The sequence below is a fragment of the Ascidiella aspersa genome, chromosome 8 (genome assembly GCF_963924565.1).
Source record: "Ascidiella aspersa chromosome 8, kaAscAspe10.2, whole genome shotgun sequence".
NCBI classification, from domain to species: domain Eukaryota; kingdom Metazoa; phylum Chordata; class Ascidiacea; order Phlebobranchia; family Ascidiidae; genus Ascidiella; species Ascidiella aspersa.
Window position 1 is genome coordinate 5,706,539 of NC_139454.1, and position 14,555 is coordinate 5,721,093.

The following is a 14,555-nucleotide window of genomic DNA, read 5'->3' on the forward strand; positions in this document are numbered from 1 at the left end:
GTTAATTGAACCCCTTTCTTATTTATCCCTTTACGCGACCCATATATTCCCATCTTCACTTTACCTCGCTCGCATATTCCCTGACTTCCCCAAGCTATTCCCCTTTTTACCACTTGTTTCTCGAGTTGCTTCGCAGGCTCAACCTCCACCTCTTCCTACTACATTTCCGTCTTTTCGGATTGCAGCGATTCGCCGGCGGCAAGCCTTACCTTTAAATCGTGCTCGAGCATCGCAGGTGAGAAGCTAGAGAGAGCGCTGGCGCGCGAGAGAAAGGTTAGACAGAAAAAAGAGAGCGTTTAGAGAAAGGCAAGACAGAGTACCTTGTTAGAGGAAGATAAAGGTTTGGGAGAAAAAGGGGGTTTATAGAGAGGAAAGCGTCAATCAAAAAAAAAATAGAGGGTAAAAAGAGAGAAAGTTTTTGTAATGTAAAAAACATAAAAAAAGTAGTTGTAATGTAAAAAAGAAAGGGTAGGGATTAGGAAGGATAAATTACCTCAAGGAACGCAACCAAGTAGCGAGTATAACATACTCATTACGTACTCAGTTACCCAATATTGCTGTTTTTTTCACAAAAAAGGCTATTTTTTATGAATTTTTTTACCTGTTTTTTTTTTTTTTTTTTTTTTTTTTTGACAGAAAACACATATTTTTTGAAAAAACGATTTGTTTTTGTTAAAATACTATGAATAGTACTATGGTATAGTTTTAATTTGAACTTTATCCCTGAGTAATAAACGTGCGAACCAAGTCTTGGGTACCCGGTTAGCCATGCTGAGTGCGATATGTAAATGACTTATAGCAAGAAGAAAATACAAGAGGAGTTTATCAGCATTGGAGATCGCTATTGTAGTACACTGTGTTTTTTCGGGGTTTCATTAGAAAGAGTTTGACTTCTGGTCAACGTTGCTGTATAGTCTTGAGTTGTCAAAACATAAAAAATATTTTTTAGACTTTAAAGTAATTTTCTAATGTTGCAGGAAGCTGTTTTACAGTTTCAAATAGTGTCGTTCTCTGTTAACTTTTAAGCGTCCTGCATTGACCGAAAAACAGACAACCAGTCTATATTAATGTATTTGAACTTACTTTTAGCAAACGAGTGAATTGTCAAAGAAGTTTTGGTTTATAATCCTTGACGGTGTTAACATTTATGTCGCCATCTCGTCTCTTTAATTTTTCCGTCGAATAGACAAAAAACACTACAATCACGTTCAGTTTTCGATGCTGCATGCGATGATTCTTCAACCTTAAATGGGACCAACGCAAAACTTTAAAATCGAAAGCATGTTTTTCTTTTATACCGTACCTGTGTTGTCCCAGAATCGGAATTCGCCCCAAGCTCAAGGGATGGCGCTCAACCAGCTGTTCCAGCCCACAGCGACACAACAGTGGTATCAAACGTACGCAGCAACCAGCAGATCACCAAGGCGGCTACCCACGATGTAGCGTCGCTTCAAAAGGTACGCGTTTACGTATACAAATGTGGTCATTACTTTGGAGATAGTTACCAGCATGACTCTCATCTAAAAACTATTTTTTTATGACCTATTGTTGCATTGGAGTATAATGGTTGGAGCTTGTAGTAAGACGTATAGTAAGTATATCATGGACTTGCAATTCTTACGTTTTACTACAACCTCGAGCCATTTTTAAATGATGCCTACTTCTGTACAGGCTTTAATATTTCTACTACGTACTGTTTCATTGCTGTGTATCTATAAATTTAAAAAATAAAGGAATTTAGGACAATATAAGACCTCTTAAGTCCTTCACTTACGCTATTACTCCGTGCTGATAACGCCACTTAAAATAGCACAACACTTCAATAACTAGAAATGTCGATTTACATTACAGCTGCACTAAGCTGAGCAAAGCCTAATTTGCTTTTAATTGCTATTGTGGCGAGCGTTTCATGCTTTGCTAAACACAAGCCCCGTGCAGGTAGCAAATAGTCACGCTTTGGAGCCTAACTCAGCTCAGCGCAGCTATAGTGTAAATAAGTTCACGCCCAGATCAGCTCAGCTCAGATCAGCCTCAGCAGTAGTGTAAATAATTCCACGCCTAACTTAGCTCAGCTGTACTGTAAACGGGCCTTAATAACCGCATTAAATTGCAGCGCATCACACTCAACCAACGCGAGGCCGAAGACGCGCAGCGGGAGCTTGTTTCGCGCTCCCTGGGATCGGCTGTCTTCCCGTTCGAGTCCTCTATGGAAGCCCACTTCCACCAGGAAGTCCTCCAGGCGGCGCAGAGGTGGTTCTCGGTGCACGGATGGCCAGGAGGACCCTTCCCCGTGTCCGTACCACAGTCGCTCAGGAGGTTAGTTTCTAGAGCTCTTCCTTTGTCGCTATTTGTTAAACTTGTTTTTTGTCAGTGAAGGTTTTACGAGGATGTATCACGTTCACGTTATTTTAGTACCTTTTTGAAATAAAAATATTAAAGACATAATATTCGATGAAACCGAAATTTTTCATTTTACAGACGTTTTCGCAATACCTCATACCATCGTCAGGGTAAAAATCCAAGTGAAAATAAAAGCGATAATTGATGATGGCATGAGGTATTGCTGAAACACGTGTAAACTGCAAAAAGTCGATTTTATTGGATATTATGGTTTTAATATTTTTATTGAAATTACTAGAAAAACGTGTATTGTGTTCCAAAGTGTTTGAAATAGATTTACTTATACCAACACCACACCCAACCCGACGCAACTAAAACGACACTAAACCTTTTTTGACGTTTTACTTTGCTTGGTGTTGTTACATTCCCTGATGAAGGCATCCTGGATAGGTAGCCGAAACTTATAATAAAACAAATATGAACCGGAAGAATTTCGTTTTAGTATATCTGGCCCTCTTGTAAAGTCGAACTGACCAACGCTGACAACACACATGTATTTCAAATAATACTCCAGCATTCTTTGGGTGGGGTTGGGCAAGCGAAACCAATTTCACTATTTCCATTATTACGTCACAGACTCGTCACGCGGGTGCCTTACGACGACGACCAAGGGGGAGTCCCCGCGAAACGCGACGCGACGGGCAAACGACCGCCACCCACACTGGGCGGTTGGGACACGAACCTTAAAAAAGACGTAAAGACTATCTACGACATGCTGCAGCACCTTTGTGGGAGGTTTGTGCTATAGTTGGTTTCGAACCGTGAAAAAGGTTTTGAACTTGCTCATGTGAAGGCAAAAGGTCTTATACTTTTAATCGCACTATTTCCTATTGAAATAAAGAACCGGATTAGTTTAAAAGTCGGTCATTTATAAGTTCTAGTCATTTAAAAGAGAAATATATTTTGCCACAAAATAAGGCATCATCAGTCTATTCAAATTGAATCAAACTAAAGGTGTGAAAAAAGAATAGATATCCTCGCCCTTACACGTAAATGACGACAATGACTTCAACAAATGAGAGCAAATATTCTTTTGCACTTTGCTGTCTTGGACCAATTGAAGTCATTGTCGTCATTTACGTGTAAGGTCGAGGAGATATCTTTTTATTTTGCACATTTAGTTTGCTACTGCAAGTTTGTGCAAATTTGCAATCCCAAATTAAAAGTTCTCCTTTTGATTCATTCTAATGTATCTATTTCCGACGATCTTACAATTTCCTTTAAAACCGAAAAGCTAACCAAAATATAAATTCATCCGTATTTGAATACAATTAATTATTTATAATACTAGAATGGTTCCGGGAATTCCAATCAACCAACCACTTCCACGAGATCCAACCGAGAGAGTCGTACAACTTCATTGGCAACATTCCACCCTGCTGACATTCCTCAGGTAAATCTTCGCCGATGATTGTATTGTGTTTGGCAAGTTGTTATAAACCGACACTTTATGGTGCTAAGTGTTGAGAAAGGATAAATTATACTTTCATCTTTGCTTTCATTCGTTTTGAAGTCGCTTGCCAAGAAGTCTTTGAATGTCTTTGTATTGATTTACGCATTAAACCCTATGTTTTTAAGTCTTTGAACGGTCTTTGAATTTACTTGATGTCCAGCTTAAGTTATGTGTTTTGAAAGTGCTGCTAAAAACACTATGAAAAATATTTTTGAATTGTGTTGACCATATAGCATTTATAGTGTTTTTTTGTTTTTGTGTGTGTGTTTTTTTTTTAATTTTTGGTCTTTAAAAACCTATAAGTTATCTTTGAAAGTTCTTTGAATTTTTTAATAAAATTTCGGGGCACTTAACTCCATTTGCGATTAAGTGTTCCCATATTTCCTTAAGACATTACGTATAAATATCAAAATGTTAAGATATTTTTCTGCACCATTTTAAGATAGTGCGAACTGTCCTTAATATATCGTACGAGGCCAGCAGTAATTTGGAGATTGTAGCTAATCACTAAAGAGAGATACTGGCCAGTTTTCAGGATTTATACAAGGACCCTCGGGCCAAATTAAATAAACAAATAAATTAAATAAGTTGTTTTCGCATAAGCTGACCTGAAAGTGCAACTAACTTTTAACACACACATGTGTGTGCATGTTTCGATAAAGAATGACATGGTTACTGTAGATCCCCTTCAATGTGGAGTTGGCTCGTACTAAACAGGATGTAGCAAGCATTGGCGCCATGGTTGTTTCTCGACTCACTGCTCTCTAAACCTGTGTAGCTCAGTTGATATGACCGGAGGTCGTGAGTTCGAACCCTGCAGGCTAGTTGTTTTTCTAGCCTGATTTGCATCATAGCATCATTGATCGACATACTCAGTAAGGCTGCGATGACTTTCGGTGTACCTTTAAATTAATATTATATATTCCTCTTCCAGGGGCCAGGGGGCCTCTGTGTCGGCCATCCGTCCCGAGTTCCTGCTCACCCCCAGGGACTACCGACGCTGGGTCAAGGTGCGGGAGCGCGAGACCAAACAAAGGCAGCGCAGTGACGTCACGAATAATCCCGATGACGACGAATCGGAGGTCGAGTCAAAGGTCAAGGTCACTTCGACTGTTCAGATCGAGGACGAGCTGTTCGAATCGGTGTCAAAACGGGCCTGGACCGATTTGCTGCTTCAGCTTTTCAAGGTTTGTCATTAGTTTGAATTTAAGGTTATTTAATTGTTGTTTTAAAAATAATAACGTGAATGGAGCGAACCCCATACCCCAATTGGTTACATTTTAAAGCAAATGATTTTGCATCCGAGTTTAGTTATCTTATTATTATAATATAAATTTCTACACAACAATTAATTAGGCATTGAGAAATATTGCTTCCCAGACTTAAGCCTCCTCGATTTGTGTTTGTTATTGTGTTTTTGGTTTTGTATAATCATCTTTGTTTTCTTTCGAAGTTCAAAAGAATTTATGACCTACTACGCCTAAATTCTAATCCAATGCAAAGAAGACCATTTATACTTTAACTTGACCTTGAATATTTTTGCCTTGGCCTTCTTCGTCCAGTACACAAAACGCCTTCGAAAAGGCTTACCGAAAGAAGTCAGCCTGTTCAGGATTGCAGTGCAAGCAAGGCAAGACTAAAAAACAACTAGCCTGTGGTGAGGTTCGAACTCAAAACCTCTGATCTATAAACTGGGTGTCATTCTCGTCGGTCAGTACGATTCCAAAAGGGCTTGGTCACACAATATACTTTGTGTATATGTGCGTTTAAGTTACTGTTTTGTTTAGGTGCTGGTTTTGTCGCGCATCACACCGAAGCAATACTTGAGCCTCAAACCACTCGACAAGAACAAGCCTCTGCCCAAAGTGAACCCAGACCCGCTTGCTAGCAATGTGTACAGGTAAACAGCAGCTAAATCGGATGTTAGTTTGCCAGGGAATAAACAACAAAAAACAACCAAAGGCACGAAAGGTCTCAAGTACGTTAAATGTAACCAAAAATGGTGGTTAACATGAATTAATGTATGAAAGCTAAATTGGCCCCTTTTCAGATAATTCCAACGAGTAACAATAAAGGTGCAAATATTGAGCAATTTTTTTTTGTTGCATTATTTCGTAAACAGTAAATAAAAGTGTAGTCTGTGATTAATTCCGCATGTCAGGATCTCATAAAAATAATTTTCAAGTTACCCTTTTTGACGGATGAGCTGCCTTTTTCTAGTCGCGGGCTAAAACCAAACTCAAAAAGGTCTCTGTGGGCCGCTGAATTTACGCATCTATAACAACCGCAACGACTGTTAATCAGGGATAAAACTAGGTGTTGTGCAATTTAAAAGGCGCCTAACTACATGTTACACTCGATGCAGGACAAGATTTGCGCAAAAATTGCTTTTTCGTATTTGAAATAGCCCCACAATTATGAGTAACCTCTTCGTTCCCAGTTTGCAAAATCGGTCGCGGATTGCATGATTTGCGTTGGCGGTCCAGATCTGGCCCGCGGACTATAGGTTGCCAACCCTACTCTTAAGTAGATTGCCTACTAAACCACAATAAATGAAATTTACTCGAATATTAGTTACATTTTTAAGGGTAATTCTTCAGGAAATCTGACTAAAAATAAAAGCTAATGCTCGCATCGAAGCCAAATTTCAAAGTCCGAATTCCCGGTCACCCAAGTACTTTTCCTCACATTCGCAAACCAAATTTCCATTCCACAGCACCGGAGAGCGCATAGTTCTTGCCTGGCTCAATCACCACTACGAGCAACAACGCCATCAAGTTTGGGGCGACACCACCCAGGACCTGGTCCGGGGCAGCTCGACACCCCCTTCCCGGTGGGTGGTCAACTTCGACTATGACCTTCTGGATGGACTCGTACTGGCCGCTGCCCTGGCCGCCTACTGCCCATGGCTGGTAATTTGCTCGCTTTTTGTGGTGTTGAAGCTAGCTTCATGTGTAAGCAGTGTTGTAATGATTGACTTGACTTAAGTCACTGTTTTTAAATGACTTGTCTTGACTTAAGTCTTTTGGGTAAAGAGACTTGACTTAAGTGTTTTGTACAAATGACATGACATTGACTTAAGTTATTGTGTCAAATACCTTGGTTAAAAATTAGGTGTTTTTACTAAATGTTTATCAATAAACTTGGGTTATTTATCTTAACTTTTGCACGTATAACAATTTCCTTTCTTATGTTGCTTTTTTGATATTTTAGTTGTTTAGCTATCTTAATAGTTTAGCGTTTTGGGCAATTTATGACTTTCACTAGAGCTTGATTTGTTGATTTCTAAAAAATACTTGACTGAGACTTAAGTTATTTTTCAAGTAACTTGGTCGCGCCATATGGCAGTGAAAATCACCTCACATTATTTATGCTAAGCACGTTTGGTTGTAGTTGCATTACTTGTAAAGACGTATGTTTGTTGTTAGGTTTTAAAAAAGTAATGTGCCGATTTTAAAAAGTTGATTCTCATTTGTCTTGTGTGTTAATCAGTACTCTATTATCTATTTAGATGCCTTCGAAAACACATAAAATTCTGTCTGTATTCTCAATTCAATAACACTTGAAAAAGTAAAACATGCATCCCTTTCAATTACAGCCATCTTTACTCAACGATTTGCCCTAAATCAGCATTCTTTGCTTGTTAGAAGCCCAGATCTTACAAAACTATCGTTATATTGATAAAATAAATTGCAAAGTCAAAAAGGTCGAGTAGATCATTTTAATTAAGACGTTTCGATACGAGCTTCTATCATCTTCAGTCTTCAGTTGATCGACCTTTGTGGTTTTGCAATTCATTATCAAGCTACATTACAGATCTGTGCATAATGTACCCAACTATTGTTATTTTATTTCACCAGATCACTCAGTACTTCAGTGAGATGTACACGGCACCGGCTAGTCCCGAACAGTGCCTTCACAACACGCTGATACTGGTGCGAGCCCTGCGAAGTGTTGGAGTAGATTACGACATGCAAGCAACAGACATCACCGACCCGAACCCAATCGCACTGCTTATGGTGAGTCGTTGTGTAATCTACGGCTTTCTGCATTGTTGCACCATGTCGCCTTTCGAAAACAAGCAGTGCAAAATGTTTGTTTAAAAGCATAATCTCAAGTCTTTGAAGAGTCTTTGAAATTATTTTGAGTTCAGCTACAAGTTATGTGTTTACTGAGTGCAAATAATTTTTTTTTATCTTTTTTTAATATGTTAACTATGACGTTTTAGTGTGCTGTTTTCGAAATATAATAAAAAAAATGTCGAGCGATCCTATTTTAGGTCTTCAAAAGGCTACTAATGTTCATTGAAAAAAAAATTGAATGTCTTTGAATTTTTTTTATAAAACTGTGTGGCAACCCTGAGTCTGTAGTATGCTGAAACAACACAGTCTGTTAATGGATTACTTTAGTGCTGTGGACTTGTTATAACTAGAAATAACATAGTTTTGCGATGAGCGCAAAAATCAGGGTTGTTTATTTGTACGGACCCAAACACTGGAAACCCTTGTATAATCGTTTTAACGTTCATGAAGCATATCGTCTTATGACAGATTCATTGTATTTCGCTATTTGTTTAACGTTTTTGATCGCACAATAGTAAATGGATCAATCACGACGTAAAATTCACACAGACTTTGGCTTGCATAAAACAAGAACTACTTATTAAGCCAGTTATTTTCGACCAGTGTTCCATGAAAATTAGTCAAACTGACAAATTTCTTGCGGAACACCGGACGATCATTTACGGTACACCGGTTGAAAATCACTGATGTAAGCTATACAGGTGCTACATTCGGGGTACTCAAATATGGAATCCGGCAAAATTGCCATTGACTTAACTATACCTTTTTCCATCGTACTAAATAAATTGTTTTTTTTTTAAAATGACTGAATTGATTGAACACCACTTTCAAACTTACCGGGTACCCTTTTGAGAACCTCTGGCGCAGTATTACCATCGCCTTCTTTATTTTGTTGCAGCTGTGCGTATACCTGTATCAGAACCTACCCCAATACGCCCCCAAGTCTTGTGTCGAGTTCGTGGGATCCCTGCACGCAGCCGTAAGAAGACAGGTAATCGCTTTGTATATTGAAAAACCCAAGTTAAGTGAACGTTGCCTATAATGTTGCCCTTTTGTTATACTTATCTTGGTGTCTATGAGTCTTTTTGTGTGTGTATGAGTGAAAGTACTAAGCTGCCTAAAATAAAAATAGCCTGTTGTACGTAGGCTTGTCCGTGTATCATTGGAATAGTGTTTTATTTATTCGAAGATTAGAAAATTAAGAGCCCGTTTCTCTGAAGAATGCGTAGTTTATTTATAGTGCTTAAATAAGTCATTTGTGTCCAACCCCGATTTTCCGAGCTTGAAAAACTTGTTATAGTCTCATAATTTATATGAAAAACGCGTAAGTCTTATAATTTGTATGAAAAACATGTTAGTCTTATAATTTGTATGGTGAGCTCACTTACTACCCAACAGTCTACCACTAGTTCTTATTCGTAATATCAAGTGTATTCAATGTACCATCAAAATAGATTTACGTGGTTAAGCTTATTCAAGGTTTTACACGCATAAGACGATTTCTACAACCCTAAACATTAGGTAGTCAACTGGATTACACTAGTCCCTCTTGCCCAAGCTATGCCTTCATCTTAGGTTCGCCTGACCAACCCCAGTTCGAAGCCGCTGAAGTACGTGGCCAGCATTGCTGGTCGGGATGCAAGCGACTTCAAACTTCCAGGAGGCGATGAGGTCTTGGTCACACCAAGGTAAAGTAGTTGCCTCGACTTTTGAATGCTGTTGCACTGAATATGTAAAAATAGAAACCACCTTGACCCTTGCGAGATTAATGTCGACCTTAATTCCTGATTAGCAAAAGCAGAATACAGCAATTCAAGTCAGACAATATAAAATTATCTTAAAAGATATATATATTTCGCCAACAAAGGCATCGTCAGTATATCTAATTCGAATGAATTCATTGCGTCTGACCTGGATTGCTAGCTTTGCTAGACTATTCTGCTGTTGTTTTTATTACTATTTTACATAATGCTGGTTGTTGTTTAGGTATGGATTAGGCCAGTAGTCTTTAAGTAACGTTTTTCTTCTAGCTCACCAACCATTCATGAAATTTGTTTTGAATAACATGTATAAATATAAACATACAGTGTTTCTCAAGGTAATAGCTCCATGCGAGCGCGTAAACATTAAACAACCTTAAAACTTTATCATGAGGTTCGCTTCATATTCGACTGCATTACAATTGTCTTTTTTTAATTGAATAATTTTTTTTTTCTTAAACTATAAGTCAAACAATAATCAGATTTTTCTTTTGAATAACCGAATGCCTGAATCCGAATTGTGAACAAACGATTCTGGTTGCACATCAATGATAAAGATTAAACAAAGTACAGAACTTGGTAAACCGAAAATCAATTTGTTTGGATGTTATAATGATAAATGTATTTCGCTCATCAAAATATTTCGGCCCTAAAACATAAGTTATTTTTTGTGTACATCTTGTTTTACTTTGTGTTATGTTTTTAGATCCTGATGATGCTTTTAGTTGCGAAATAGTTCTTTATCATATAACATCCAAACAAACTGATTTTCGGTATGCCAAGTTCTGTACTTAGTTTATTCTTTATCTAAGCCAAACAATGAGAAAAGTTTCGTTTGCCATAAAACTCTCACAAACTCTCTCTGTTTTACGCGATCGCTTGATCCAAAGCTGTAGAGTCGATCTTACCGCCTTTTGATCCTGTGCCGCAGGGGAGAGGTTAACCTGGACGTCCAGTTCACAAGCCGACTAATCCGCCCCGCCGAGGCTGTGCTGGTTCTAGTGGGACGCAGGGAGGCTGTGAGCACCGGTTATACCAAGAGCCTTGCTACTGTTGGCTCGACCCTTGTCTTCACCATGAGAACTGCCGTCGACGATATTCACCCGGTCGCCTCTGTGAAAGTGGAGACACCATGTTACGAGCTGTGCAAGGTCCTCGTGCCCGTAAGTGCAGTTTTGTGCGTGTGTGTGTGCGTTTGGGTGTGCGTGGGTGTGAGTGTGTGTGCGCGTGCGTGCGTGCGTGCCTGCGTGTGGATGTGTGCGTGCGACTATGCCCGTGTGGGTGTGTTTGCCTGTGTGTGCGCGTGCGTGCGTCTGTGTGTGTGGGTCGCGTGCGTGTTAGCGTGCGTGCTGGATCGACTTTTACAATTTATAGGCATTAGACAGTTGGCGACCCTCACAGGGGGGAAACATTTTTAACGTTCGCTGAATCAGTGACGGTTTTGCTTTTAAACAAGTAAAAACATGTTTAGAACTGCTGTGAACAATTTTGACGCTAAGTAGGTTACAAAACAACGTGTTAATGTTTAACTAAACTTTTGCGTAATACTTTAGTGGCCGTTTAGTACCACATTTCTATATCCTTGCAATATCCCCTTTTGTCTTTAGCATCGAATACCCGTATTCACAATATTGTACTATTAAATAAAATACATTATTGATTCATATGTATTGTGCTAAACCGGGGGCATATATCAGGTAGAAAATATACATATCAAGCATGCAGACGATTGAATAGAGTGATGTTGTACTCATAACTTAAACTTTTTTGGACAGAAAACAATTCCATATGACTTTTTGTGTTTGTTAAACCATGATTAGTCATGAAGCGAAATCAACTAAAGCAAATGGTCGTCTTTTTATTTGAAATCTTTTATTTGATCAAGTTTTGTTTATACAACTCAACAATTGCTCGTGTAGCAGTTTAAAGAAATAGTATTAATATTTGTATGACATTGGGCTGACTTATCTTTGTCCTGTTTGATAACCATAATGTTTAGCCTGGGACTTAATTGGCTATGTGTTCGTTGGAAACGACTGACAATAGACTTTAAATTGTTATCTAAATATTTTGGAACACAATACACGTTTTTTTAGTAATTTTCAATAAACATACTTATATTCGATAACATCGACATTTCGCTACAACCAACGTTTCGGCAATACCTCATGCCATCATCAGTGTAAAAATACAAGTGAAGATAAAAACGATAACATAAACACAAAAGAGAAAAGGACAAAAGTAGGAGGAAAAGAAGGCGATTGATTTTCTGAAAAGCTTCGGAAACTTCGACTTTTCATTTTAAAATTTAATTTGACTAGTTTGCATCATTGACTTTGCATTTTCGATTCAAAACTGAGATTTCTATCTTTTCTCGTCAGGTGAACAACACGTTTGGAAAAGCCGGCAAGTTCCGCATTGTTTTAGTGGAGTCGGGAGACGGCCCTCCTTCTCCATTGGACATCGGGAACAAGCAGAGGATTGTTAGAAGCGTCCGGAAGAGCCTCTCATCCAGAATCAAATCGGTGAGAAAATGCGGCTTTGTATTGTAAGACATCCCTACCGCATTCCCACATTTGTTTTACCAGGCATTCCAACATGTTTATTTATCGAAAGATACAGGGAGCTTTTTGAAAGATACAGGAAGCTTATTGTTGAAAATGTGACATTTGTACCATGACTACTCACTTTTTTACTGCAAAACAGGTTAATTTATGGCTATTCAATTGCAAAGCAATGCAAAAAAAGAAGAAAAAAATTTTTTTAGGGGAGGACAATTAATTTTTTTCAAAATTTTAGCCCAAACCTGAATTTTCAAATTGACGTAGCACGGTCAATACTGAACCAAACGTGCTCAGATTTGGTTTGTGGGGTTTTCAGACTCAACCTAACAATTCCAGGGGGTCCCCACTGAAATTTGACAAAAAAGTGTTTTTTTGAACAACATAGTGTACAACGAATCCATTGCAATATGGATTGTACATTTTCGTGAAAACATTTTGCCCCTAACTTTTCGTCCTAAAATGCCAAAGTTAATTCTTAACAAACCACCCAACACCCTTGTTTAAACATCCAAAGTTTTTTTTTTGCCTTTTGCATTGATCCCCAATCTCAAATCGAATTTGTCCGGTGGTTCATATTCTTTCTAGCGTAGAGTGCTCATTGTATTTTCTCCATAGCTGACAATAAACTTTGCCGCATAATGGTCGAAAGTTCTATTAGGACTTAGCAAGAATAGCAAAGCCCATACAGAAGTATGTACGTTTCGAATAACTTCATCTATTTTCAACATTAGTAAAGAGTTATTCGAAACCATAAAATTGATACCTACTAAAAAAGAGTTCTTCCGGGGCTCACTCTTTTTTAAGAGTTTGTGAATCAAAGTTTATGAATTAATGTAAAAGGAGGAGATAAAGAAGGCAATTGTTTTACTGACACATTAAGAACGTGCTTGGTACAACTACAATAAGACTTGGTATACCTTCAGGTCAAGTCGAGGACAGACCACGGCCAGACAAAGGACCCCTCGCCCCCACCAAGCCCACCCCCCGAGGAGAGGCCGGTGCCAGGGGCGTCGGCGGCACGACCCACTATGACGTCACAGTTGACGGCCTTCTATTGTCACGACAGTCACGTTTACTTGGAGCCCGGGCACCCGGCCGACATTCAGGTTAATATAAACTTTTTCAATAATATGTTAAATACATTTTTTAAATTAATATATTTTTTACTCTATTGCTTGTTAACCAGAGTGGACTTTTTGGATTTCCACCAAAACGACATACTAAGGCGACTAAGTTTCATTAAGAAGATGAATATTTATATATTCATAGAGACAAATTTTTCGAGAACAGCAACATCAAGTTTATTATTTACCAAAAAAGTGTTTTATTTGTTTAACTGTACATTTTTGAATATATTAAACTGTTTTTGTTTTGAAATTTGCTTTTTTTGGTCAAAGAAGATTCTTCACCAAAGTGATTTTATAAGGATGTTACACGCACTCCCAATTATATTGTTTAACGCACGTTACTCACATGTTTAACACCAATCAAAAAGAGTAAAATGTCTGATTACATATTTTCGAAAAAATGCGCTGCGTATATCGCAAATAATCCCAATACTCCCAGCGACTCGTAAGAGAAGTATAGAATACCCATCATGAGCACTATGCTTGTTTAATCCAGGCGTAATGCCTCGGGTTATTTATTTTCCATTCACCATTTTCACACGATGTTTATTTTAGCGAAAACCCGCACTGCCTCACTGAATCACTTTTATTTTTCACTCTTTTCACCAACTTCTTTCCAGCTTGAATTTCTGCCGTAATAGAAAAGTGCAGAGTACTTACAACTAACACTATGCTTGTTGAATACCGGCGTAATACGTCTATTTTTCACACGATGTATATTGTATGCATTAATAAAAGAACAAAAAACTATAGTTTTCACTCTTTTCACAATCTTCTTTCCAGCTTGAGTTCCTGCCGTTCAGCGTGGGACGCAAGCACTGCTCGGTGCTGCTGGTCAACGAGGACATAGGGGAATCCCTGTACGCGGTCGAGGGGGTCTCGGGACTTCCCCTCCCCTCTGCGGTGCCGTTTAACCCGGCTTCCAATCACGCGGTTCGCATCTCAAGCGCCGCCGCCGCCGAGAAAGGTGAGCGTCTTCATTTTAATTCCCTCGAAAAAAAAATATGTACAGGGATGTTTCATATCTGACGTTATTTTTTGATACCTATAACACGGAATTTTGCCTTTTTATTTTCGACGTCCATGCACGAAATTATCGCGATCTGATCCAAAATCAACTGCCGCAATTACTTTGCTAAAAATGAATTCAATGTTCGATATTTTATCAC

At 38.6% G+C, this 14,555-nt stretch overlaps 1 protein-coding gene across 1 annotated transcript in view; it reads left to right on the forward strand.

Annotated features, from left to right (window-relative positions):
* LOC146135333 (cilia- and flagella-associated protein 47-like) overlaps nucleotides 1-14,555 on the forward strand; it is a 118,398-nt gene that overhangs the window by 84,777 nt on the left and 19,066 nt on the right. Inside the window, 15 exon segments of the mRNA XM_083396354.1 lie at nucleotides 137-220; nucleotides 1,318-1,457; nucleotides 2,114-2,316; nucleotides 2,977-3,135; nucleotides 3,692-3,793; nucleotides 4,788-5,040; nucleotides 5,641-5,753; nucleotides 6,570-6,765; nucleotides 7,714-7,872; nucleotides 8,834-8,926; nucleotides 9,511-9,623; nucleotides 10,627-10,858; nucleotides 12,077-12,220; nucleotides 13,183-13,365; nucleotides 14,170-14,353. Of these exon segments, the coding sequence (XP_083252480.1) occupies nucleotides 137-220; nucleotides 1,318-1,457; nucleotides 2,114-2,316; nucleotides 2,977-3,135; nucleotides 3,692-3,793; nucleotides 4,788-5,040; nucleotides 5,641-5,753; nucleotides 6,570-6,765; nucleotides 7,714-7,872; nucleotides 8,834-8,926; nucleotides 9,511-9,623; nucleotides 10,627-10,858; nucleotides 12,077-12,220; nucleotides 13,183-13,365; nucleotides 14,170-14,353 (2,358 nt within the window).